The sequence below is a fragment of the Oreochromis aureus genome, linkage group 19 (assembly GCF_013358895.1).
Source record: "Oreochromis aureus strain Israel breed Guangdong linkage group 19, ZZ_aureus, whole genome shotgun sequence".
Taxonomy (NCBI): Eukaryota; Metazoa; Chordata; class Actinopteri; order Cichliformes; family Cichlidae; genus Oreochromis; species Oreochromis aureus.
The window spans coordinates 16,890,726-16,917,546 of NC_052960.1; the positions used below are offsets into that span (position 1 = coordinate 16,890,726).

The following is a 26,821-nucleotide window of genomic DNA, read 5'->3' on the forward strand; positions in this document are numbered from 1 at the left end:
ATAATTCCCTGTAAACCTTGGATAGTTGAGGGGGAAAATACCAACAGATCAACAGTTGCTGAGATACGCAGATCAGCCCACTTGGCACCAACAACTAAGTCACGTTCAAAGTCACTCAAATTACCTTTCCCCCTCTTGCTTATGCTCAGTTTGAACTTCAGCAGGTCTTCTTGACCATGTATGTATTTCCAAATGAATTGAGTTGCTGCCATGCGATTGGCTGATTGGGTATTTGTGTTATTAGGAAATTGCGAAGAGGCATACCGAATGAAGTAGGCGGTGAGTGTAATTCAGTAAACAAAAGCAAAAATCATGGCTTTACTTCTAATTAAAACATTTTCAAATAAAAAATTATTTCAAAAGATGCTGTTGTTAAAGACGTTTAATATTTTTGTGTGAGAATAAGCTGGATGAAGATTTTCTACCTTCCTTGACTGACGTCCCTCTTGCTGATAACAACAAACATTTGCTTCGGTTCCCATGACTGAGACACTTACATCCTACTTGTGATGTATGTTTAAACTGAGGTGTATTCATAAGATGGACTTTTTATAATACACCTCACATGCTGCCTGATCCTGATTACAAGTTACAACACAACCGCTTTTGATAATCACACAGTTACAATTATTGTTCAGAAGGCTGTTTTTAAGTAAATAAAGACAAAGTGGATGTATATCTTAACTGATGATAGTAGTTCGGTTTTTAGAGATATGTGTTAGTACTCTGTTTTTATCGTCTTCCAGTCCTGAGAGAGCTGTAACACATTGTGAAAATAAATGGGTACATTTGGTAGTGCTGGAAGTCAATAATCAAATGGGAATTAGCATGAAGGTGCAGGCAATGCCATGCTTAGTTTGACACAGAGAGGCATTTCATCACTCCAGTGATTTATATTTACTATTTTTCTTTTTGTTTCTTTTTTACCTCCAGTTTGGTTGTAAACTGTAAGAGAAATTGTCCTTCTTTCCCATTAAAAAGACATCAAATGGAAAAAAAGCGGGATTCTTTTTTTGTTCTTATACTGAGCTTAACCACATGGTGAACCCTGACTGCTCATGCCCAAGCAAGCTAGAACTTAAAATTTAAAGGTCTAGGTGTCATGAACTGCTGCACCATCTCATCTGTGACTTGTTTTCGCCTCTCTTGATGCTGGGCAATCATTGGCTGCAGAGTCTCAATCAAAATCTTCTTCAGTTCTCCTGTTAATAGAGCCCCACTTGTGTAGTCCTGCAAAAGAAGGGATTGAATGAGTCCAGGCAGATGAGAGGGGTGTGCAGAGGGCAAATAAGAGGATGAGGGAAGGAGGGACTGACAAACAGTTCAGATTCTACTTCCTCACCTCTTTTATCTTCTCCAGCTTTTCATCATCCTCCAGGAAGAAGGTCAGGTACAAGAAAGAGACATCCACCTCTGTGTTGCCACCATACTTTCTGTGCTCTTCCACTGTGTCTTTTCCTCCCGAAAATGCATGTTTGTTAACCTGCGACAAATGATTACAGGTCAGAGTAAATCAGACAGCAAATGCAGATATTTTGAATCTGAATAGGAGTAAAGAGCAGCACCTTGTTTTTGATCTGCTTGGGTGTGTCAGTGAGGAAGATAGATGAGTTGGGGTCGCTGGCGCTCATCTTAGTCTGCGCCCCCTGCAGGGCAGGGAAGAAAGTGGAGTGCAGCAGGGCTGGTTTGAGGAGGCCGATCCTTGGAGCGACATCACGGGTCATCCTGAAGTAGGGGTCCTGAGAACGTGAGAGGACGGATAAGAACATACATAACTGCATACTGTGAACACCCCTGTACATTTAGGGTTGCTACGTATTGATTTAATGGCGTCCTGACCTGGTCTATGGCACAGGGAATGAGACACGGTACATCTTTTTTGCCGCCGAATATCTGCGGGAATGAGCTACTGAAGGACGGAGCTGCCTGGATGGCTGGAAAACTGATCTTTCCTGGACATATTAAAAAAAACCAAAAACATACCATTAGATACCAAGAAGTTATCACACAATCACACTTATAAGTAAAATAAATGATTAGATGACATCATTTCAGTCATTTTACCAATGCAGTCGCTGTCTGTGAAGCCAAAGATGCCTTTAACCTGGTTAAATGTCACATGCTTCTGGACCTTTACCACATTTCTGTAGAACTGAGGCGATGCACTGCAGTAAATAATACATTGAAATGACAATCAAAACATTTCTATTCATCTGAATTGGAAAAAAAATATGGGTATATACACACACAGTTCTTTATTTTTTTAGTTGTTTTGAAACAGTAATGTCAACACCAAGGTCTACCAGATAAACATATAGATAGTCTCTTGGCATATTTTACCCCATGTAGTCAAGGTCTGAGAAGATGAAGGTCTTGTTGACATCAAAGCCACAGGCGATGATGTCCTTGGCATTTTCCACAGTGAAGCGATGGCATTCCTCAAGTGTGAGATCTTTCCACAGGTATTTCTCGTCATCGGTCATCTGGATCACGAGGGGGATGTCAAACACATCCTGAAGCCATCTGGAATGAGGACGCTACCTTCAGTTTTAACTTAGTCTAAAAGTCTAAATGTAAAATTCACTGAGCCTGGAATCAATAATTTTAGATATTGAACACAATATTGAGATCAGGCTGAGAGATGTCACAGAGCCACTTAACGCTTTACATTTCATTGACATCACAGAATTAAGAGGTAGAACTCACTTGGTAAAGATGAAAGGGATGAGGTGACCAACGTGCATGGCCTCTGAGGACGGACCTCTGCCGGTGTAAAGGTAGAAGGACTTGTGCTTTTCATACGCATCTAAGATCTGATGCATATCTCTGGCAGAAACAGTAATAGGAAGGAATTATCAATGTGTGTTCTCCATACACTCCCATCTTTATGTTTTCATTTGGAATAGCAAGTAAACATTAACCCTGATTCAACATTACTGATGATGTGCCATATAATCATTTGCAAGACCATCTTTTCAACAAAAGTTGGTAAATTAGAAACAACAAAACCCATGAAAAGCTGACCTGTGTGAGAAGAAGATTCCTCTTCTTAGGAAGTGATGGGCTCTCTGTCCCGAGACTTTTTCTATTCTTTCCAACAGCTCCTTATCAATTTTACTGCTGCCAAACCTCACTAGGGAGTGACATCACACATTCACCCATTATTCAGCTTAAATTACCTCATATTACTGTATTAGTGAAGTACAGTTTTTGAAGTGAAGAATTAAAGCTTATTGAAAAACCCACCTATGAGTTTATCATAATCTACTCCTTTGGTGCTGGAGGCAGAAACATTCCACGGGTCAACTAAGTCTTCTCCATCACAGTCATCTGCTGCAGGCCCATTGTTTGACACAATCAGGTTTTCTGATGGTGGACATCCTGCTTTATAATCTTGGCCCGTCATCTGTTTATAGTCCACTTTCAACTTTAGCAGCAGCTGGACAGCAGCATCGATTTCAGCCTGGGGAATCAAAACAATCATATTAGATGATAGATATCTCAATAGAAATGACACAGTGACAAACTGTTGTGGAAACAATGGCTTTTTTAATTAATATTTGTGTGTGGGACCCCTTCTTATTCTGTTTGGACGTCAAAATCAGTGTTGAATTAATGGCATGTACACACTGGCCAATTCTTTTCTTACTGCTCTGCGTAAGTCAGTAAATAAGAATCCTTCTAAATCAACTGTCTCATGTTCACTGCCTGCAATCTGCATGCAGCCACACCTGATTTCTCTATCTAAGGAAGCATGTATACCTGAAGGTGAAGTGGAGAGAGTGAGAGAAAGATGCCTACAATACTAAACCAAAAAAGAAGGACAAAGTCAGACTGTAAAAAACGGTTTCCGAAGTCCGAGGAGAAAGCCAGACGCTCAAGTTATTAAAAAGAAAGTTTGGACTCAAAGTTAATATGAAAACAGACTACAACAAAAAGAAGAAAACAGGTGGAGGACAAGGAGCATGTGATCTTTCAGCCCTAGATGAGAAATTCATTGCAATAAAAAACAAAAGAACAAACAAACCAAAAAACCCCCCCATAAAAACAAACTCTCCTGATTCTCCAGCATCCATGGGATGCCAAGAAATAATTGATGACATCCAGCATTGATATAAGTTGGAAATGGAAATGTTTAAAAGGTTAAAGCTTACAGCTTTCCATAACTATTTAGTTTTCTTTACATTGAATTAAAAAAAATGCAATAATAATTCTGTGTATTGTGTGGCTCATGTTGCTTTGGAAAACTGTAAACAATGGTCGACAGGCAACAACACCAACAACAATAATATTAATAATAACAATACATTATTATTATCATTATTATTATTATTAACTATGATTATTATTATTAGTGGCAGTAGTCATTTTAAAGACCAGGTTTCCATTTGTGTGTTCGTGAAGTGAGTGGATTTCTTCTGTAAGTGTGGACAACTTCAGGTATAAAAATATTGATAAGTCACCGATTTGTTTGTGAAATGTTCATTCATATGCATGATTTATGCACAGATTTGTACATATCCACTGTTAGCAAATGAGGAGCAATGCCAGAATTACAGTACATGTAATTACAATACACCCATCAGGAGGAGGTCCTCCCTTTACTGCCAAAACAGGCATGGACACCAGACCTCTGAGGATTTAATGTGCTGTCTATCATAATATTTTTGAATGGGCCCCCCAATGCTCATTGGAGTGGTCAAATAGTGCCATTGCCATGGTGGTGTAACGGTGGCACATGTCAAAGTAACATCCATTCCACATGAATACCAGTCAAAATTTTCATAGTAATACAATGATCAATGATGACCAGTGTGGCGAGTAACTTTAATATTGTTGATGATCAGTGTGTGTCATGATAGAAAACAGTGTTCAGGAAAATCATCTGTTCACCCCTTCTGTGAACCTGAAATTACAATTTGCATTTGCACAGTGATAGAAATGTAAATCTGGAAAAACGTGTCACTCACTTTTTCTGCTTTAGCCGATTTCAAGGATCTGACTTTTTCTCCTTGAGCATTCAGTTTCTCGAAAAGCTCCATGGGACTCATGGTTCCTTCGCCATCGCCTTGACAGTCTGTCATCTTCTTCACAGCAAAATATGAAGTGAAAAATAGTTCATTTCCAAATATACATGTCATAAAGGAATGTTACATGTTCAGACAAGGATCAGTTTTATACCTAATCCAATTATCTTCTACAGAATTTGTGTATATACTTAAACAGCACCTGAGTTAACTGCCATATGCGAAAATAACAGCAGAGCCGGTAGTGCTAGCGAATCGTCCTATACTAAAGACAAACTACACTTAACTCATTCTGTCATGTTTAATAATTTATATAGTCATGTATCATATATCCAGCTCATTTTATTTCTGATTAAATATAGCGACAAGTCGGTATACCGTCAGTATTCTTCACACGCAGTGGACAGCTCACTCATTCAACTTGCATCAGCCTATGTGATGTAGTGTTTGGGTGAAAGTCTTCCCAGGCAAACGAACTTATTAATTGGTTCCGCGGTGAATTAACCCACGCGAAAAAAGTACTACTTTGGGAAGTCGCTTACGTGAATATTACACATATAAGTTTTGATATATAATTTTCAGTTCGATTTCCTACGAAACCCATGAGTTTAACTAAATGCACAGAAATATCATACGTCGGAAGAGAGAGGCAGTCGCTTCAGATCCGGCTTTTTTCAAAATAAGAGCTTTTAAATTAAGAGAGCGTTTCATTTCAATTGGCAAACGGTAACAGTACTTTTATGCTGAAATGCTACATTTACTCGAATTGTTTTGCGGGATGCTGAACCTAAAGCGTGACTGTATTCATGCTCTGTGCCGGATAAAGTGATTATTTCAGCAGAGTACAGGTACAATAATTAAGAATACAAACAACAATGAAATGGTAGCTTTCTGTGTTTATAGTCTCTGTTAAGTTTCCAAACATAGAGGCAAACGATCATAGTTAGCTACTTTTGCTATACTTGGTGGAAGGTACGACCAGTGCTTGTCATTGAGATGTTATTAATACAAAATTCTTACGTCAAATGCCTCCAATTAGCAATACATGTGTGGCCGTGACCGTAACTGTACGGTATCCTAAGGTGGGAAGTTGACAAACCTGCCTTTTGCTGTCTCTGTTTTGGACAGTCCACCTGTGTAATCACCTTTAATTAAAACGTAATGCTAACAGCTAGGTTTAAAAAAAGCATCGCATATGATTCTGAATCTCCTGAAACATCGCTTCATGTCCGTTTTTGTTATTAATAAAATGGTCAGCAACTTGTTTACCTGAATAGTTCCCCTCTAGTATCCTTAGCTGGTCTCTGGGGTATTATTTTAGAAATAGTCGGTAAAGCAAAACAAATGTTAAGATTTGTTGTTAAAATTCCAGGTTAAATTATTTTAAAACCAAAAGCTGCTGTTGCAGGTTTAAACCTTTAAAGAGTGACAAGTATGTTTACCACCTTTAGGTGCAGGAGTCCATGTAGCCACTAGATGTCACCGTCGGGCCTCTAATGAAACAACTCATGCCTCTGTTTTCAGATTTTCATGTGAAGATGTCTTCATTAGTGGACTATGAAGATTCAGAGTCAGAGGATGATTCTTTGAATCAGAGAGTAGAAGGAGCAACAGATTCTGCTCAAACAGAAGAAATCCAAGATGCTAATATTGTCAAGGTTATACCTTACCCTGGAAGATTTGTGTCTGACCAGACAGTGTGGGAATATCATAAAAATATGGCAGAAACAAGCAGGTCTTCACCCCATCCTCACTCCCAGCCACAGAGCTTTACTAACTCGAAAAGAAGATGTGGAGGTGCAGCAGATTTTAGAAATACTGAAATTTCTTTGAATTTGCCTGATAGTCAGAGGGAGATGGCATCCCCGCAGGCTCTTCCATGCATGCCACAAAGTTTAGGCAATGCTGCGAACTCGGCAAAAAGACAGCAAACTGTCCCATCTGGTGTCAGACCGTATATCCCTAAGAGAAAGAGACTTGCCACTTCAGAAGGAGTGGAGCTAAAGCACCCAGCAGAGCAAGTCCTAGGGAATCAGGCCAGAGAAAGTCAGATTCTCTCAGATGTGTCAGCAAGACTGAAGCCATATCTTGCTCAAACGCCCAGCACAGCAGGGATACCCAGGAGGCTTCTGATGAGCCTGGGAGGCCACGAGGGCCCAGTCAACACAGTGCAGTGGTGTCCTTTGCCCCATGTCAGCCATCTGTTGCTGTCTGCCTCCATAGACAAGACTTTCAAGGTAAAGAAAGCTACATTTGTTTAAGAAATGATGTACAATAGTGAAGCTGTGGAAATACTTCAGTAGTGCTATGCTTTAAATAATGTAGACCTGATGTGTTGTTTTCTTTTATTTAAACTGTCTCATACAATTAAATTAATCATTATATTTCCCCACTTATCTGTCTGTAGCAGAATAGAATTTCAGTAGAAATGGAATAAAATATGCTATTTACTCTTGGGATGCTCCAGGTCCAGTTATAGCTAACTGCTTCATAAACATTGAAACGTAGAAACAGGGTTCAACATAACAAATAACCCCACAGCCTGGGGCCAGTAAAAAAGTATGTCGGTCAAGTTGATTGGCTAGCTGCTGGCCCATTTGGACCAGTAATGTTGTTTCCACCAATCGATTTACCTGTGAACTGGCTGAAATGGACCCTCACTGACGAGCGTTTTTTTCTTACCATCAATATTATCACATTAAAGAGGCAATAAAAATCACAATCTGTGTGGATAGCTTACATGTGAGAAAGGTGACCTGCTCCTAACCACAGCTGCATTAAGCAGAAGCTAAAATTTATGCAGATAAACTGATATTTAAATTTGTCAGGGGAGCAGCAGCAGCCATCCACCATCTCTCTTTGAAGCAACAAAACCCGCGGCATGCAAGTGCTATTTCAGGCTTTGGTTATATATTTTTTTCTGATATAAATTTATAATCTAAAAACACAAATCTACTAATACATTATGCGATATGCTTATAGATTCAGCTAGCAGTATATAAGTGAATCAAAAATTGGCTTTTGTTTGTGGGCACCATAAAAAGTCGGATCTGCTGGCCTGGTGGCCCACTGGAGAAAAATGCTATGTTGACAGGTTTCAGCTTTCATGTGGCTATATATCACCCATCCAAAAAAAGTTGTTTAATCTGCCACGAGGGTACTGTGTCCATACCTCTACAGCAGAACTTACCCAGCGTGCAAGCTGAAGCTGCGAGAGCTAAGAGGATACTTGCTTACCTGACATGTAGTGTAATTGGAAGAGATACAGTGTCTGCCCTACTGCCTTAATTTATAAATGTACAATGTACCACTTTCTTTAGAATCATATCTGTCACTGTGTGTTGAATATATGTCAGGGCCCATGGGACTTCCTGTCTCTCCTTCCCGATTTATCTCACTGTTTGTATTCTACCTCCCCCTCCTTTTCTCTGGTTCACACCAGGAAAACAATCCGTCATTTCCCTGTTGTAAAGGTCAAGCAATGCAGCTAACTGCCTGCTATCGACTAAATATGTCTGTCACATCATGAAATCAAATACTGCCCCAATATCCTGTGAGGATTTTGAATAATTAATGATTTAAATATGAATGACTATATTTGCATAATCTTACAAGTGCAGCGGTATGGTAGCCACCTCTTCTGGCACCTGGAGAGGGTTGTTTGGAACAGATGGTGGAGACTAGCAGAGGAGGGGAGGAGAAGACCCGTTTGTTTGTATGCATGGATTATCTCTTCTTCTCTCAGGCTGTCTAACCAGGCGTTTTCTGTGAAACCAGTAAATAGAAGAATAAGTTCTCATACTTATCGGCGAGGACTGTGACAGCATTTTGAAATGTGGAATTTCAACATCAGATAATGAAATGAAATAAGTATTTCATTATATTTCCTTATATTAGATTGAAATACAACTGATAAAAATATAGTAATCCCACTCTATGGCTATCTAACTGTATCCTGTGTAACCACTTCTGAAATATACAGATTGATGGACTAAGATTCAGGTCTTTTCCAAAGCAGTTGTTGTGATATGGTGGTGATGGTGCAGAGCTCCACTGCTCCATATCAAACCAAACTGTCTGAATTTCAAGTTCTGCAAAAATCTATGAATCAGTGAATCTTCAAAGAAATGTTTTTTATTTGGTAAAATTATCTGTAGTTTGAGATAACTACAAGATAGAACTGATTATTTCACTGCTCACTACATGCTTAATTGAATATTCAATACTTAAGATTTCAATTGATCAGTAAAGAAAGTGGTTGTCAGGATTTCCTCGATTGGTCTGGCAATCATTTGGTTTAGGGTTGTAACCTTTCCAGATTTTCACTTTACAATTGTCATATTAAAAAAATCAAATCAAGACATATATAGAAAAACAGAAAACAGTAATCACAATTATACAGAATTGATTAGTGTGATTAATCTGTATCTTTGTTTACTGTGCGTTGTCTTTTTTGACAAATTCAACTCAAAATGCAAGTGAAACCACTGTTTACACAATCAGTGGCAACATTATCAAATGTGTATTTAAGATATAATATTGAGATTTCATTTTAAGGTAGTTCCAGTTTATTGTAAACATTTTAACAACACATTTAATAGGAATTTGTTGGTATGCTCACAAAACACATCCAACAACACACAACACAGCACAAAACACAAGTATATGAAACAAATCAACCTATAAAGTAGTGCAAGTGTATTAGGGGACGGGGGTGTAGCAGATCACAGCAGGGGACAGTACATACTGCCAAACAAAAAATGGCGTATTTTGTCTACGGACAACTTCAGATTAGAAAAACCTGCTTTTTTTGTTTGGGAAGTGTTAACTGCCAGAGAAACAGTAACACTCTCTGGGGTGTCCTGGTGTTGAAAGTAACAGGAAAACTGTTGAAAATGACACGTTGCTAATGCGGTGTCTATTTTCTTATTGCACGTTATTATTAATTGACATAATTTAATATCTTTTATGGCTTTCAGCACTTTGACCACAGCTATTGTTTATTAGTCTGGCTTAATTCAGAGGAAGGACATAATGAATGAAATCCTAACATTCACCTCTCTGTACTCAAGTTCCTTCACTGACATGCTTTTGGTTCCTGACTTGTGTTGTTCAGTCCTGTCTGTCAGACTACTATTATTATTATCCCAGCCGGTTTGGAGCTGATGTCACCATGGCTACGGCAGGTGTAAAGCAGCCGTTTTATGTTGATAACACGAATACCAATTTAGTTTTAATTACCAAGAGTCATTTAGGAAGCAGATTACCCCAATGAGTCATTTGCAGGGATCCGCTCTGCATGTCTGTTAAGTGGCCGGTGAAATTAAAGGGGATGCAAATAAACAAGCACTCGTTTTCACTGATGCACAAGTCTCGCTCAGTATTGGATTAATGCAGCTGTGTGCAATGAATTGTTTTGTTATGCTGTATATCATCACTGCTGTCATTCACAGAGCTGAAGCTGTTGTTATGTAGAAGTATGTTTGGTTTAATACTCTTCAGCTTTTTGGTCAGTTTATGTTGTTATCAGTTGTTTTTCTCTTAGATTTCCATGCTACCTTCAGATGGCAGTGTTTCCCTAAGCGGAAGATCATACAGAGAAGAGGCTTATAGTGTTGCACAGTGAATGGGAGTAATTCCTAACAGATGCATCATGTCGATATTTAGTTTATTTCAATTAAAAACATGCCTCTGTTTCTCTCTCTCTGCTACTTTTTTCCCCACCCTGGAGGCATCTCTAGCATTCTGTTTGTCAGACTTCTGTCTGCTGGATTCAGATGTCGCTCTTCTCTGTCCATCTGTCTTCTTTGTGTCCTGTGGGAGCTGTGGTACAGTAGTTTTTACTGTGTTTCATGTGCTAGAAGAGTCATATTTAATAATGAAACACAGAGAGAAGCACAGAGGGATCTGCAGTGCTCCATAGATCTTAAAATTTCCTCTGTGGCCCTGGCAATGCTCGGGAGCCCAAAAAATACTTCATCACTAGTACAGCATCTCACCTCAGTGGGCACCAGTCCAGACCACCCATTGGATTTCAAGCTGGGCTTCAGTGAGAACCTTTTTTCTTTCAGCATGTCTAGGAGAAAATCATACTTTATCATCTGGAACTTTTATGAAAGACATTTTATAATAGTGATTTTGCCAAGTGAACTTTTTGAAAGCCATCACTTTGACTGAAGACATCGCTTGAGCAGTGTGGGTAATTACCACCTCCTTTATTTACACGCCACATTTTCACCATGATATCGTATTTCAAACCCGCAAGGTGTCACGGTGTGTAGTCATGACCGCCATGACAAACAGGAGGCAGCTGGGAGCTTTTCTCTCCTGCTCTGTTTTTTATAAGAGTAAACTCTGACAATACCAAAGCATTAAAGCCATTACAGCCCAGTGGGAATTGATTTATAGGCCCACTCAGAGGTAATTAGTTTGATTAATTCATTAGAAAGGCTGTTTCTCCCTTAAAATCCTACAGACAGACCCGATTTGTATGGATGTTTTTCCTAGTTTTTCCAGCTGATCATTTCATTTCATTACAATGGAAGTGAGGTGAGAGTGGCTTATATTAAGTCTTTCTCAGGTTTGAGGAGACTTCACACAGAAAAAGAGTTTGAGTTCCAAAGGACACACAGAATATTTAAGGTTGTAAAATTCCTCAAAACCTGCAGCTTTAAAGCTGCTTTAAAGCTTTGTCCAAATCAGACAAAAGTCAAACAAGTGCAGTCAGTTAAAAAAGAAAAAAGAAACACTTGAGCATTACATATACCATAAACCCATGCTACATATATTCCATGTATCCATTTGTAGTTATGTGCTCACAGTTCCATACTTATTTAATATTTGTTATATACACAGATAAAAAAGAAAAGTAAAAAAACAACTTTTGGCTTATTTTATCATTTTCAATAACAGTAATAACATTTTTCACCTTCATTACTATTAAACGTAACTAATAGATTGTTTTGTAATACATATAATACATAGCTTGGTTTTGAATTTCATAACTGAGCTAAACATCTCTAGAATGATAAATTGACAGGAAGTTAACTGAATATTTGTCAAAAGTTTTCTTTGAATGTCAATTAGATCTGATGACCTAGGCTTCCATCTCCTTGATGTGGAGGGAAAGCACTGCATGCCAAAACCTCTGATGTATTTCCTTGTTCTTTATGTATATGTATATGTATATGTATATCTCTATATATGTGATCATTTAAAACAACCCCTAAAGACTGAGCACAACCTACTGATTATGGATTTTGAACTCTTAGAAATTCATGCAGTCAGTTCTTGGCCTTTGAGTCTTTATTCCTGAACTGTCTTAATCTTGTGCACAGTCGGTGAAAAACCAACAAAAAAGACTGCAGTCTGGATAAATTTGTGACTTTGGCGTGATGCGATGTGCCCATGTCTGGCAGGTGTGGGATGCAGCAGAGAGTGGGCGATGCCTCAGGGTTTACACCTGCCATTCGGGAGCTGTGCGCGACGCCTGTTGGACCCCCTGCGGGCGACACTTTCTCACCGGCTCATTTGACAACACGGCTGTGATCACTGACGTGGAGACGGGTGAGCAGCAGCAGCATTTCTTTCTGTAGTTCTGAAGAACCAAATGTCAAATAACAAACCACTGGATTTACTTTTTCAAGTATGTCACTGTGATTTTTCCCCTGAACCAAACTCAACACGAGCTATAATTTTGGATGTTCCCATACACAGGCAGAATGACTGTGGTGTGTATATTACATTTACTTAATTGGCTTAAAGTGTGAGCCTTTTTTTGATTAGATATTTTTCTCCAACCACATTGCTGATGTTGTGGGACAACAAAACGCTTGTGCAATTTCACTTCATGCACATTTATTGTTTCTCAAACTCTGATTTAAAGTCAGTGTAGTAATTTATGTGTGGAGTAAATTTAAATTGCCTTGAGCCTCCAGAATCTGTTATGAGCCCATTGTATGAATTGCAGAGCTACTTCTCTCTCTGTCTCTGACTCTCTCTCTATAGTTGTGACTCATTTCAGGGACAACCTTTGAAATCTGAATTCCTCGAGCAAATGTCTCTGCAAAGATGTCTCCAAGCACAGCCAAGAAATGCTGCTTTCTTGCCTTTTAATATCAAAATAAAATAACAGGTATTTCGTTTTAATGCCCAATTTATGCTTTAGCTGGAAATCTACATCATAACTTATGACGTAACCACAAACCCCTCTGAACTCTACAACATAACCTGACCTGCACACCCTCAGAAATGCAACTACATGTTGGTCAGTGCTGCCGATAACTATTATGATTTACCAAAATCCACTTGGATTTAGCCACTTCAATTCATGTCAGCTCATTAAGTTACACTTTAACACAGAATTTGGCTGTAGCTCAGGAGCTTGCTAACATCTACTAGTTGGAACGTTGGTTGTTGGTGGTTCGATCGCTGGCTGCGCCATCTGCATGCCTTGGGCAAGACACTAACCCTTAAGTTGCGATGCATCCATCGGACTATGAATGTGTGTGAATGTCAGATAGAAGCATTAGACATAGATGAAAGTGCTTGTATGAATGGGTGTGAATGGGTGAATGAGGTACATTGTATAAAGCGCTTTGAGTGCAATGGTATAGTAGAAGTGATACATATTAAAAACAAAGTTGTGAATAATTTGCAAGAATAATACATTTACTTTAGTTGGTTTGCTGCAAATCAGCCTAAAAATCTACAGTGGGACTATATTCTCAGCCCACTACATTAGGTATACCTGTTCAATTGCTTTAAAACAAAATACATAATCAGCAAATTACATTGCAGTGACTCAGTGCATTTAAGCATGTAAACAGCAAGATGACATGCTGAAATCTAAATTGAACATCATGCTGCTCTGAGCATTTTAGAAATGGCTGATCTACTGGGATTCTCCCATACAGCCATCTCTACAGGTTACAGAGAATGATCCAAAAAGAGAAAATAACCAGTAAGCGGCAGGTTGAAAATGCTTTGTTGATGCCAGAGTTCAGATGAGAATGGCCAAACTGCTTTGTGATTTTTTTTTGCACTTTGAGCCACTTTGTAGTAATTGAACGCGCCACAGTCTGCCTGAGTACTTGTGATCACAGTGTACCCATTTTCTGATAATGATATTGTGCCATGTCACAAAGCTCAAATCATCTGAAACTATGTTCTTGAGCGTAACTGCAAGGTCATTGTACTCAAATAGCCTCCGCAGTCACCTGATCTCAATCCAACAGAGCACCTTTGTTATGTGGTGGAATGGGAGATTCACATCATGGATATGTCAACTGTTTGATACTATCTTGTCAGGATGAACCAAAATCCCTGAGGACTGTTTCCAGCACCTTGCTCAATCTATGCCATGAAGAATTAATGCAGTTCAGCAAAGTGTACCTAATAAAGTGGACGTGACTGTATATTGAATGCCTGTAGACTGTTTCATTCAGGTGGGAGGCAGATGTCTCAAATGAAAATCTAAAATAGAATTATATCTGTCTATCTTTTTATCTATCAATACAAGCATGGCAGTAAAGATGATAGTAAGTCATATAAACAGTCTGCCACAGTAAGACTGCTTATTGAACAATAAGAATAGTTACCATGAATGTTCTCAAATTTCTTGTATCTGTCCAGAGAGAGAGAGAGAAAAAATTTCTTTGAAGCCCCCATGGCATCTGCATCCCTAGGGTCAACACATGGCAATGATGACTTGCTGCCGTTTTCACTTCCCCTCTAAGCTTGTCTGTCAATACTGTCAATAAAGCCTACGGATAATAGCTTGGGCAGCCCATTAAACACACAGACAGCTCCAGGAAGTGGATCAATAATGGATACATCACCACAGGAGCAGCTACCATGACCTTATACTGGATCGTCTCTAACCAAAACCATAAACAAACAAATGCTTTTGGTCATATGCAGCCAATAGCTTGATTGGCACTGTCATCTAACTAATAGCTTTGTAGTAATGTCAGACTTCCACAGAGCCCTCACGAATGAGTCCTGCAGCAGTCAAAATAGCATTTTATTTATTATTCTTCTCATTCCTGCAATTAGTATTATTTATTAATTTGAAGATGGAAAAAATCATATCGATTTTAAGGATGAAGATCTGCGTGAGAGCGTAATAAGGCTGCATTCCCATTGCAGCGTGTGATGAAGAAAATTCAGTTTAGCTGAATATTAATGTGAGAGTTGGGAATTCCAGACCAGTTCCTGCACTACAGATGTGGTGGAGCTCAGACCAAGTCACGAACACTTTAAAGCAAATCATATTCTGGCAGTGAAAAGAGCACATGGATTAAGCTACATGCATAATTTCCCTCATAATATGTTAAACAGACTCCAACATACGGGGTTTGAGTTCTCTTCACATCAAATGGTTTTCTGAAATATATGGCACTCACAACTCACCGAGGTTTTAGCTTAGTTATTCTACCAGCACCCCTGTCGCCATTCATGCAGCCTATATATCAATACTAGACTGGATGATGGGATACTCAGAAAGCTTGAGTGTTTGTGATGGCAGACTCTAATCATGATAAATGTGATCTTTATGCTCTTCACGGTAATGCAGATCCTCTTAGCCGTAACAGGAAAAGCAGTTGGAGCTTTTGTGTTCAATTGAGCTCTCTTTGCAGAGGTGTACTCGTCCTTGAATAAACAGCGAGAGTCTTCATGGACATCTGACTCATCATTTCACCACTGCATATCTACCCTCAGTGCTGCACTAATCATTATGTTTGCAAAGAAAAGTAATTTCCCATGCCTGTGTGTTCAGAATAGTATGTGGACCCATTTTTCCTTGCAAACCTTTGCAGTTGTTTCTGTGTCCAATTTAATTTGTAGAACCTTATACCCACTCCCAGCGGGCCAAGGCAAGCTGTCACAGCTGAATAGCAATAGCTTGGGGTGAAAACGATATAGGGAAGGAGAGTAGGTTAAGTGGCATAATGCTAAAAGAGAAACTGAGGAGAGGAATGTAAGATAAAGAGGACTTTTTTAAAGTCAGAGATGCTGAATAGTGGAATAAATTAATTAAGTATGGATGGCATTAGTGTGAAGCCCCAGCTGTTGCACACACTCTAACGACTGTCTTCAGAAAAGCCGATCGTCTGATGACGGTGATGGAAAATATGTTCACCTATCTACATTCTCCCACAAGTTGATGTGTCATTTCATGCAAGAAAAAAGAAACAAAATTAGATCAGAGAAAAGCAATAATACTAAATAGTTGTCTTTTGTAGTGCCCTTCCAGCTCAGTTTAGGTTTGCATTACCTTATTTGATAAACCCAGGTGGAAGCTTCAGTAATAGGTTGGTTGTGAGATGGAGTTTCACATTAGTGCCACGGGCAGGCTTTTTTTTTCTCCAGACTGAATTACAAGGGCCAATAGTGCAAAACTAAATTATTGAGTCACACTGGGGATTGGAGTCTGGGGGTCATGCAACAGAAAATCTTTCTGGTTTTCAAAACACAGCTTAGATGCTGAAATTTCTTCTCCAGCCATGCAATCCATGTAACCCACACTGTCACGCTGGGTACATTTGAAAAAGTTAGATCAATGAATAAATGCACATTTTCATGAATAAGGAAAGAAAGGGAAGAAGTAGTAGCTTGCACACAGGTTAACAAAAAGTCGGATTTTGCAGTCAGTGCTCTTATTTCTTTCATCATATATAAATAAATAGAGAGACTTTTACAATATTACAGTATAAAAAACCCCATCTTTCAGCATTCTTTCACACATTTTTATTCCACTGGAATATTTTCTTCAACATTTTCAGTTCATTAGACTTCATTTGCACGTACCAAGAATTAACCACCACCGCGTTACTGTATAATCACAGGAGCCTCAAGCGTTGCACACCAAGAGGCAATGAATGCAAAAGCACACACCCGCAGTATTATTTCCTCTAAATGCCACCAGTATTTTGACCTACTTTGAAAGCTTCATTTTAGAGTAGCAACCTGCTAGGTCAACACAGGCTTTATATAGTCCCCCCCCAAAGAAAATAAAACAAAAGAGCTTTCCTTCATAAAACCCACATCACAGCATTTCTAACTTACATTAACGCCCATGCACTAGTCAAGAAAAGTAAAGGACTTGGAGGCTTTGTATGAGCTTCCGTGGTGGTGGCATTCAAAAGCAGCCAACACGGAGAGGGGAGCGTTCCCAGCGATTCAGTGTGCAGTATTTTGCTGTTTCTCATTACTTCATTTCTTTCTATTTTTGAGCTTCTTTCCTACCATTCGAGATGTTCTGCTTTAACTACAGCGTTTAGTCAATTAACTTGTCACCAACATAACCTGACAGCTAAAAAAGAGGATAAAGCATAGACATAGTATTAATTAAAAACAAGATCACAGAAACATATCCAGAGTTAAAATATCGAGGGAAAGATTGTCAAATTGTTGCCAAATTTTAATCTTTTGTTCATATGTGCATGGTGTTAGTGAAGTTAAAGCTTAGCGCTGAAGTTGAAAGGTCTTCATTCTTCGTCTTTGCAACCTTGGCTTAAAACAACTTGCTTGATTCAGAAGATGAGCTGAGGAGCTGTTTCAAGGCCCATTAAGAAAAATAAGGATTATTTTGACCTGAAAAGCAGTGTAGGTAGAAAAAACGTGGTGCAGAGAGTAAGCATAGTATGTCAGCTATGACACGAAATGTGTGAGAACAGTTTTTCCTATTTTCATTTAAACACTAGGTTTAAGTTTTGTTTTTGTCATTGCTTCCAGTACTACGTCACAATGATTAACTAAGCATTGGCTCACTTTAGCTAAAGCTGTCTTGGTTAATGAAACCTACAATGCAGTGTTGAAGGAAGTACATTAATTTTTTTAAAATTAGGATTAAATTAATAAATCATGCACAGTTATTTAAGGATTTTGCTACCTTTTCTATCAAGTCTGAGGGTGTGGTTGAAATGAAAAATATAAAAATAGAACAGTCAAAAATACAGCTTATTAAGTCTACATCCAAAACATTTATTGGGATGTGGCGTGTCAGACTGAATAATGTGTTTCCTAACCTCTGCATAAGTGCAAAGACAGCACCGGCTTTGGTGAGTCCCATAATGAGGCAGATTCGCTGCTTCTCTCTGCTCTGAAGGGCTCATCCCTGCTATCCCAGTCATCCTTAATGTCCTCTGCTCCAAGTCATCCACTGTTTGTCAGCACTACAGCGCGATCACAGTTCTTTCAACAGAATAAACTATTGCGAGGGAGGGACAGATCACTGCTGTCCTCCCGTATCACCTCTCGCATGCGAGCTAATTAATCTTGCTTAATTAAAACATGATGAGGCCCTATTTATTATGAGGAGAATGTTTTCTCATTGTCTTGCTAAACACGAGTTTAAATCTCGATGACAGATCTGCATATCGCTGTTGGTAAGCCAATTAAGCAGGAAGTGTGAGCCTGATGAAACTGCCTGTTAAAACTTTGGATCAGACCAGTGCAGTCGTGAGTGAGTGAACTTGTCCCCCATTAAAAGGAAAGGAGGTCCATTTTTGGTGCAGTTTATTAGCTGTGACTCATTCCCCACTTCTAAAAAGTCTTGGTGGGAATATTGTGGAACAAGTCTATGATGAAGTATGTTTTTGTTGTGGGCTAACTGCCTAAGACTGTTTTAGATGTGGCCTTTGTTGTTTGTTCGATGAATTAATGAGAAGCCATTGAGCCCTGAGGTGCTCCACTTTGCATAGCCTTTGACAGAGTTGCTGGCTCATAGTCTTGTTTCATCGTTTTCCCAGGAAACTAATTTTTGGTTGCACCCTGTCAGGCTTAATTATATTTTAGCCCTTCGGTGTTTTTGTTTTATGTTTAAGTATGACATTTTTTAATTGACTGAGATAAAGCAGCCTCTAGCCAAAACAGTACTTTATACTCGGGTTTCTTTTCTCTGCATCACATCTTTGTCAGTTTTATCTTTTTGTCTCGAGTGATGCTTAAATCCTCTCAGAAACTCATGTGTACAATGCCGCTGTCTGGAAAGAGAGATATAAAACTATCACTTAGGAAAGTTGTGCACTTTTGCAACGTTTTCGATCGGTAGAAACTAGCAAGATTTTGTACTGAACAACAGTGCAGGTTGGCTGAAAATGAGCAAACAATGCTGCAAGAAATAAACAGCTTGCATGGTACAGTACTCTGATTTACATTTGATATTTACAACAAAAAAAGTGTGCTATCCTGAGGATTACCACTGCTCTTCAGTAGACAGAAATAACACACGTGGCGCTGATGCTACTTTCACAATGTTCAGGTCACATGGACAGAGTCTAGACACAGTGAAAGGATACACTGTAAACAAATCTTTCTTTATATACAGGCTGTATATAAAAGACAGACCAAGTCTCCATGTCTAGATGAAAACAATATAGAAATGCCTTGAAAGTGGATTCTTTCTAATGGTGAGTAGTTAATAGAAGTAAACTGACTTTATGTAAGTTTGTGAGAAAATGATCCCACTGCTCACTAGATTTATGACCTTAGTAAAAAACTTGAGTTTATGGTCTCAATTGGTAATTTTAAGTCTTGCTTAATGCAACATGATGTTCATGTTGTAAGTTAGGTTATAATTCAGAGTAAACTATAGAGCAGGGTATAATTTAGGCATGCCTACCCTGTGATTGAAAAAAGGCTCCTGCTTGAGTGTGAAGCGTCCTCGGTCGCCAGATCGTCCCCCCTGCTCGTGACACTAGGTTTTATCAATGCAAAAAGCTGATCTGGAGCCTTCAAACCAGGAATCCACTAATCAATGGGGAACATCTTGTTGGCTTAGTCCATCTTTAATTTTAAAATATATGAAATCTACACATCTGTACAAGTATTTACATGTGGCAGCAAGCATATCTAAAATTAAAGTACATACATAGCATGTGTAATTTTTGACAGTGTGAAGTGATGAGGAAGGCTTATAGGATTTCCACAACCACCAGGCTTATCATCTTCAATTTCTGCATTTATTCTCATTTTTTTAGAATGTTTCTTTAATCAGTCTTTGATTCTAGTTGTCATTTATTTTTACTAAACCTGTGTGTTACATTTACATCATGAAAGCAACTGAAATCTTTAGGATCCCATTATAAAATAACTGAAATCAAAAACATCTTCTGATATTATTTGTCTTTCAGTTCAAACAGCCTGACAGACTGCCAAAATAAAAGCTGAATAAATGGAATTGAAAGATGGCTTTTTCAGTCCCCTGTCCACATTGCAAAATGAATAGTTTTTAATGTAGCTCTGTGGACGCCTCACCTCACAGTCAGTTGTAGCTCACTATTAGGCTCATGCTTGATTACAGACACCCAACAGCTTTGGGCTATTTGGTGCCCCCACCCTATTGAACGCTAGGATTCTGTTGTTTCTGTTAATACTATACTTATACTATTAACAATGCATTATCATAATTGGGTAGTTCTGACCATAATGCATTTTTTGTTAAGCAGTGGCAAAATGAAGATTCTTGGTTCAGGAGAATTAGGGTTAATCATTTTGAAACACACTCTCCACGCTCTTGTGTGAGTTTGTATTAAACTTGTCCCTGCCTGGAAATCTTTTCTTTCCTTTACTCTCCCATCATTCCCCTGGCCCTACATTACGCTCAGAGTTTAATGCTCACAAATGTAATGCATGTGTCACTGGAACTGAAACTGGATCCTCACAATGTGCTCAAATAATAAACCAAAGAGAAGTATCTGGAAATGTTGCATGTGTGGGGTAATGCAGCTAAAATGTATGCTGTGTTTAGTTTGGCTTTGACAGCTGAGAAAGAAAATTCCTGCCATTTACCTTAATTCATATAGTCTCTTTACTTTTTGCTTGTTTTGGGACAATCAAGCAGAAAGTAAATAGTCTGTATTTACTCAGATTTATTGTTGAGCCTTTATTTATGTGTGTTTTTGATACCAGATTAATGATTAGTGATTAATCGTCCAGCCATCTTCTCAGTTTATCAGTTGGTCTTTATGTCTGTGACATTTTAATGATAATGAATCAATTAAGCAATAATTCAGCAATTTTCAGTTTTTAGTTGAAGTATAGATCTTGACATTTATAAATGTGGACACAGTAAAGAACAGTAAAGTAGAAAAATAATAATATAACAATAACTATAATGATTCATTCAGTTAAAGAAATGTAGTTTATAATCAATCTTGACAAACTTGACACTTCTGCATTCACTCATTAGCAGCATGATGTTGTAAATTATTCTTAGTAAACATACACACGTATACACAAACACAAGAATTCTGTCATGTTTTTTTAAATCAGTCTTTCTTTTTTTGGTCTGTAGGGCAGCCGACAGTGAAAGTGGACAACGAGTTTAAGGTGATGTGTGCGGCCGTGCATCCCAGCAACCCGGAGGTTTTCCTGTGTGGAGGTTACAGTTCAGCAGTCAAGGCGTGGGACTCTCGCAGCTGCAAGGTCAAATTTATTACCCTCCTTACGGTAGATTTATTATTTTAATTTTCCATGGGTTTTTTTTACCTTTAGAAATCTAAATGAATACAGTTAAAACACATCCTCTTAGTTCAACACTGCTACGCGCTCGGTTTCACATGAGTACAAACATACGAGTCTATATTTCACTTTGTGCAATGACCCTCTAGATAATGCTTCAGCATGCATAGGAAGAATGCAGGTTATATCACTAATTGTTCAAAGCAAATTTTAATTCAATCCTGGCTGCATAAATTGTTCCTGTGAAGCTGCAACCTAATATTGCTATTAAGCTTAATGGACTGTTTTATATGATAATCCTATTCACTTCCTCAGAATCTGAATGCTCACATGAATGTTCACTTGGCGAACTGAATCGTTCCCCTGCATGGTTAGACTTAATGCACTGAAGATGTTTCTGCTAGCAGGTGTTAGTATGAGTTGCAGACAGAGAGCAATTCTTAGAAAATATGTTGTTAAGGCTGTATCGTTATGGCTGCCTGTGACTCTTAACCGTTAGCTGTTCCATTCAGGATTGGATAAAAAATTTAAGTCAGCCACCTATGTCATAATTTTGCTGATATCCAAATGGATTCAAGAAGCAGAAAGGATTTGTGAGACTGATCTGCCGGTTGCAGGTCACTCAATCAGCCAATGAGCCAGTAGGCTTTTGGGGCACATGTACAGTACATGTATGTTTGACATAAATCATGTTTAAGGATGTGTAAGCCAATTAAATCTTTATTTTGAACATATAAGTGCCAAATAATATATCATATTGAAAAAAAAGTTGACTATTTCCCATTTAAAAACAAGCAGGAGGAAGCAAATGCTAATTAATTCCTATCCCTATCTAGCTCATACATATATGCTATAATAAATATGCTTGTCTAATATACAGGTGCTTGTTACATTAATGTATATATATATATATATATATATATATATATATATATATATATATAAAAAAAAAAACACCCAGCACGCCCCTACGGGCGGTTTATCCTTCAAGCTCGGGTCCTCTACCAGAGGCCTGGGAGCTTGAGGGTCCTCTTGCAGTATCTTAGCTGTTCCCAGGACTGCGCTCTTCTGGACAGAGATTTTCGATGTTGTTCCGGGATCTGCTGGAGCCACTCGCTCGCCTAGCTAGGTATATATATATATATATATATATATATATATATATATATATATATATATATATATATATATATATATATATATATATATATATATATGGATTTATAATTACTGAAATACCAAAAATGAAGTTAGAGGATGCTTTAATAGCAGGTAAAGGGTTAAAGGTTAATTTCTCAGTGCAGAACAGCCGGTAGCCATCCACTGTGTAGCTTTTTTAAAAATGTCATTAATCATCAATAAATTGATGCTTCAGGGTGTGCTTTATTGCAGATTGAAACCACAAAGTATATGTTCTCCATTGCTGAGCACTCTGTCATCATTTGACAGCAAGTCTTTACAGCAATAAGGACACATGGAGCTGTTATCTTGCCTTTCCCCCTTAATGACAGAGGTCTAGATGTTCCTCTCCCCTGTTTATTTCTCTTCTATGCTGAGTGCTTCTACGGGTCATCCGTGTATATGTATGTGTGTTACTAGGTGGTGAAAGTTTACAAAGCCGGCATCCAGCAGACCTTGGACATACTCTTTCTGAGAGGCAGTGTGACTTTTATAACAAGCTCTGACTGTGTGAGCAGAGACTCTGCAGACCGCACCCTCATTGCCTGGGACTATGAGACCACAGCCAAAGTCTCCAACCAAATCTACCATGTAAGATATCTGTGTATGTGAAAAAGAAAAAGAAAAGTAGGTCTAACTGCATGAGGTTTGGCTGGTATATGAAATTAAATTTATAATCTTAAGAGACTACTTTTTTATTTAAACAGTTAAATTACATTTAAGGTAGATTGTCACAACTGGTTTAACCTTCCAGTGAAACACAAGCTGTTAATGAGGCATATAAAACTGGCATATTTTGACAGTTACATGCTGCTAGAGGAATTTTGTGCTCTGTTAAGCTGATTATTTAAAAAAATGTGTTTAATAACCTTTGTGCTTTTTTGTACAGGATAATTTCTCATTCTAAACAGTTTTTCAGCAGTTCATGATATATTTATTTGACAATATATTAAGTGACTGTAGTGTATATTCTCTGTACTCATTGGAATAGATTGAACATATTGGTCAAAATAAAAAGGATATTTCTACATATACACAGTGGATTGATCATAAACCTTTATACCTCTGTACAAACTTTTTTTATTATTAATGAACTAGTTAACATGGAGCTGACTTCACCATAAGTAATAACAAGAAAAGGTCAAATAGTGAATTAATTTCCCTTCTCATTCTTCTGCTCATTTGGCCACCAGGAGCGTTACACGTGCCCGAGCCTGGCTCTCCACCCGCTGGAGGACTCCTTTGTTGCCCAGACCAATGGGAACTACATAGCAGTCTTCTCCTCCCAGCAGCCGTATAGAATGAACAAAAGGCGGCGGTTCGAAGGACACAAGGTCAGTATCGACTGGGGGTTACGCAGGCGTAATCCATACTGAATAGCACTGCAGTCAGATGTACACAGACACACACACACGTACACACACACACACACACACACACACACACACACACACACACACACACACACACAGATACAACTTCAGCAACATCCCACCCCACACAGCTTTAATTGCAACCTACATGCTTTATTGTCTTTACCAAGATCCATAGCAGTGTTTCCTCCCCAAAAAACAAACCCACCAAATACAATACAACAGTTCCACTGAGGGAGGCAACAGGAGCAGCATATGGCAGCACATTTGAAATATCACTGAAAAATGCAGCGCTGCTAGAGTGGCATTTGGACTGTTGTTTACAATAATTGACAGGAAACAAATGGGTATCACACATTCCAGGTCCATTTTTGCTTTTCCCTTTCTGGTACAGCACTAAAAATCAACAAAAAAGAAACAATGTGGCAGGAAAGACCTAGAGATTTTGTTTCACAAGCATTTTGTATTTTATTTACTATATACTACAATGAGACAGATGTTTCTTATAATTACCTTATAATAACCTTTGCATTATTGTGATTATATTACTGAAAGCATTGGTAATTAGCCAATTGCTAATTAGTTGCTATGATGACTAAAAAACAGACGTATCCATAATTTATCTGCTCCTCCTACCATATTGGTAGGACACAATGATCACTTAATGGGTCTTCATTCAAATGGTGCACAAGGTTAAGCTCACATTTGTCGTTTTACAGCCAATAACCTGTGAATTATGATGGATTGTGAGCCAGTTGCTGTACTACCTTATTGATGACAATGTTTTAATCCAGTCTTAACAGAAGCATTACATACTCCAACAAGAAGTTTAATACAATGAGCATGAACTGTAGCAACCCATTATTTTCCACAGGTGCAGTCTATAATTTGAAACCACTTGTTATGTAAAAATATGCACACTTGAGTCTGGGCTTTGTGCCATAAGAAATAACCAGTTGTATTACAGTAAAGTTTAGATGAAGAAATAATGAGCTTTTATTCAGCTTAAAACACAAAGTCCAAAATTGACAAAAAATACACAAAGCAGGGGTCTAGGAATCATCCAATGCAGAAAACAACAGCAGGATCTCACAAAAACACGGGGCAGAGACAGGACTGTTTATAGAACAAGGACTAATTGGGGATTGGAAACAGGAGGGAAATGAGAGACAGGTGAAAGTAATCAAGCCAATTGGACAGAGTGGAAGTAAAGTCCAAAAAATGACACCAAAGAAACAAAGCTATCGCAGTAAATCAGGAAACAACCCAAAAATGCCTGCTGAACATGGGTATAGGAGTCAAACTAATCAAGGGAACACTGTAGGACATAAGCAAGGACAGAGGGAGGAAGGACAATAAACTAGGATTAGGGACACAAGCTAAATAAAGTACAATACCTGAAAACTAAGGCAACTTAGCAGGGATCGGAAATTCATATTCACCTCAAATTCTACAAATAATTACCCCATAATGACAAAGTGAAATATAATTGCTTGGAATTACTGCATATTTTAAAAAATATAACATGTACATGAAAACAAAAATTGAGCTCAGGTGGGTTCCGTTTCCACTGATTATCTGTCAGATGTTTCTATAACTTCACTGGAGTCCACCTATGGTAGAGTCAATTGATTGTTACTATGGGGTATTGTGTGTCGAATTTCAACAAGGTTTTAACATGACAAAATGTGGAACAAGTGTAGCGCTGCGAATACTTTCTGTCTATTCCACAGCACCTGACGAGATATTATTTCTGGGGGTTCCTTATGCAAAGTGACGACCCAAAGTGGGTTGGTGTGGATACAGACTCACACTTCATTCAAAATTTAAACAAGAAAATCGCTAAGTAAGAAGATGAGCCCAACTTAAAGTTAAAAGGTTAGAGTGTTATTCTGCTTCCTTCTGTAATCCTTTGTCAGTGTTCAGTCCATCAAAAACAAGACTACACTTAAACTGTCTACACAAATCAAGTGTTTGTAGGTGTAAATCAACAGTATGCAGTCACAGGGGGCCTGCACTCTGTCTGTAGATTTTTCCTCCCCAGGGACTTTCCCCAGTTATTTGTGACATTAAATGTATGCAGGTAAAGGAGGATGAGAGCTGTTCTTTGATTTCCCTGTCACAATTGCTTTTTGTTCTGAAGGTTGAGCCAACACGATTCTGATTAGTTCTCTAAAATCTCCTCTGAGCCGCTATAAATGGATTGTAACATATTTTTTGTTCTAGGTGGAGGGATATGCAATAAAGTGTGGCTTTTCTCTGGATGGAACTATCCTGGCCTCAGGGAGCTCCACTGGCTCCGCTCACTTCTACGACTATCACACAGCTCACATGCTGCACACCCTCCGTGCCCATAGCCAGCCCTGCCTTTGTGTGTCTCAGCATCCCATCTTACCTACGACTGTGGCTACTTGTGACTGGGGCGGTGAGATCAAGGTCTGGCACTGACAACCGACTATGAACAAAGAGATTATAAACTTAAAACGTAGCAGGTTGGCCATGAGATGGAAGACTGTATTAAACAGAAACGTCATGTGCACATTTATCTTCAAGACTATAGCTTTCATAATCTCTTGGCAAAAGATAAGAAGAACTTGGCAAAAAATGCTGAAAGTCAGCAAATCTACTATCTACTGATTCCTTTGGAAAACATTTTTTTACACTGACTATCTTGCAAAGCTTTCATATCATAATAAAAAGAAACCTAACTCGATTTCAGTCGCTATGGTGTAAATCTCACTTTAAGCGTTTTATTCATATTTGTCCCATCTGTTC

At 38.5% G+C, this 26,821-nt stretch overlaps 2 protein-coding genes across 3 annotated transcripts; one reads left to right on the forward strand and one right to left on the reverse strand.

Annotated features, from left to right (window-relative positions):
- Positions 1-299: 299 nt before the first annotated feature.
- On the reverse strand, positions 300-5,565 carry LOC116334808 (tryptophan--tRNA ligase, cytoplasmic). 2 transcript variants are annotated; one of them, XM_031758345.2, is made up of 11 exons: positions 5,406-5,565; positions 4,971-5,087; positions 3,247-3,463; positions 3,025-3,133; positions 2,707-2,826; positions 2,341-2,523; positions 2,065-2,165; positions 1,840-1,952; positions 1,566-1,739; positions 1,343-1,483; positions 300-1,230 (listed from the first exon to the last, which is right to left on the reverse strand). In XM_031758345.2, the coding sequence occupies exons 2-11, from the start codon at positions 5,082-5,084 to the stop codon at positions 1,072-1,074; spliced, it is 1,431 nt and encodes a 476-aa protein (XP_031614205.1). In that variant the 5' UTR covers positions 5,085-5,087; positions 5,406-5,565; the 3' UTR covers positions 300-1,071. The 2 variants fall into 2 exon arrangements, with proteins under 2 accessions (XP_031614205.1, XP_031614206.1); XM_031758346.2 differs by having other exon boundaries at positions 4,971-5,084; positions 5,406-5,525.
- A 198-nt stretch (positions 5,566-5,763) lies between these two features.
- Positions 5,764-26,759, forward strand: wdr25 (WD repeat domain 25). The gene is made up of 7 exons (XM_031758188.2): positions 5,764-5,875; positions 6,552-7,264; positions 12,446-12,593; positions 21,328-21,458; positions 23,094-23,264; positions 23,867-24,007; positions 26,273-26,759. The coding sequence occupies exons 2-7, from the start codon at positions 6,566-6,568 to the stop codon at positions 26,492-26,494; spliced, it is 1,512 nt and encodes a 503-aa protein (XP_031614048.1). The 5' UTR covers positions 5,764-5,875; positions 6,552-6,565; the 3' UTR covers positions 26,495-26,759.
- Positions 26,760-26,821: the final 62 nt, after the last annotated feature.

Bases quoted from the DNA above. Each gene is read 5' to 3' on its own strand.
- LOC116334808 (XM_031758345.2), bottom strand. From the start codon at position 5,084: ATGACAGACTGTCAAGGCGATGGCGAAGGAACCATGAGTCCCATGGAG. The intron at 2,827-3,024 runs GTCAGCTTTTCA...TGTTTCTGCCAG, and splicing joins GGAATCTTCTTCTCACACAG to AGATATGCATCAGATCTTAG. The intron at 2,524-2,706 runs GTGAGTTCTACC...TCCTCATTCCAG, and splicing joins ATCCCTTTCATCTTTACCAA to ATGGCTTCAGGATGTGTTTG.
- wdr25 (XM_031758188.2), top strand. From the start codon at position 6,566: ATGTCTTCATTAGTGGACTATGAAGATTCAGAGTCAGAGGATGATTCT. The intron at 7,265-12,445 runs GTAAAGAAAGCT...CATGTCTGGCAG, and splicing joins CCATAGACAAGACTTTCAAG to GTGTGGGATGCAGCAGAGAG. The intron at 21,459-23,093 runs GTCAAATTTATT...GTGTGTTACTAG, and splicing joins GGGACTCTCGCAGCTGCAAG to GTGGTGAAAGTTTACAAAGC.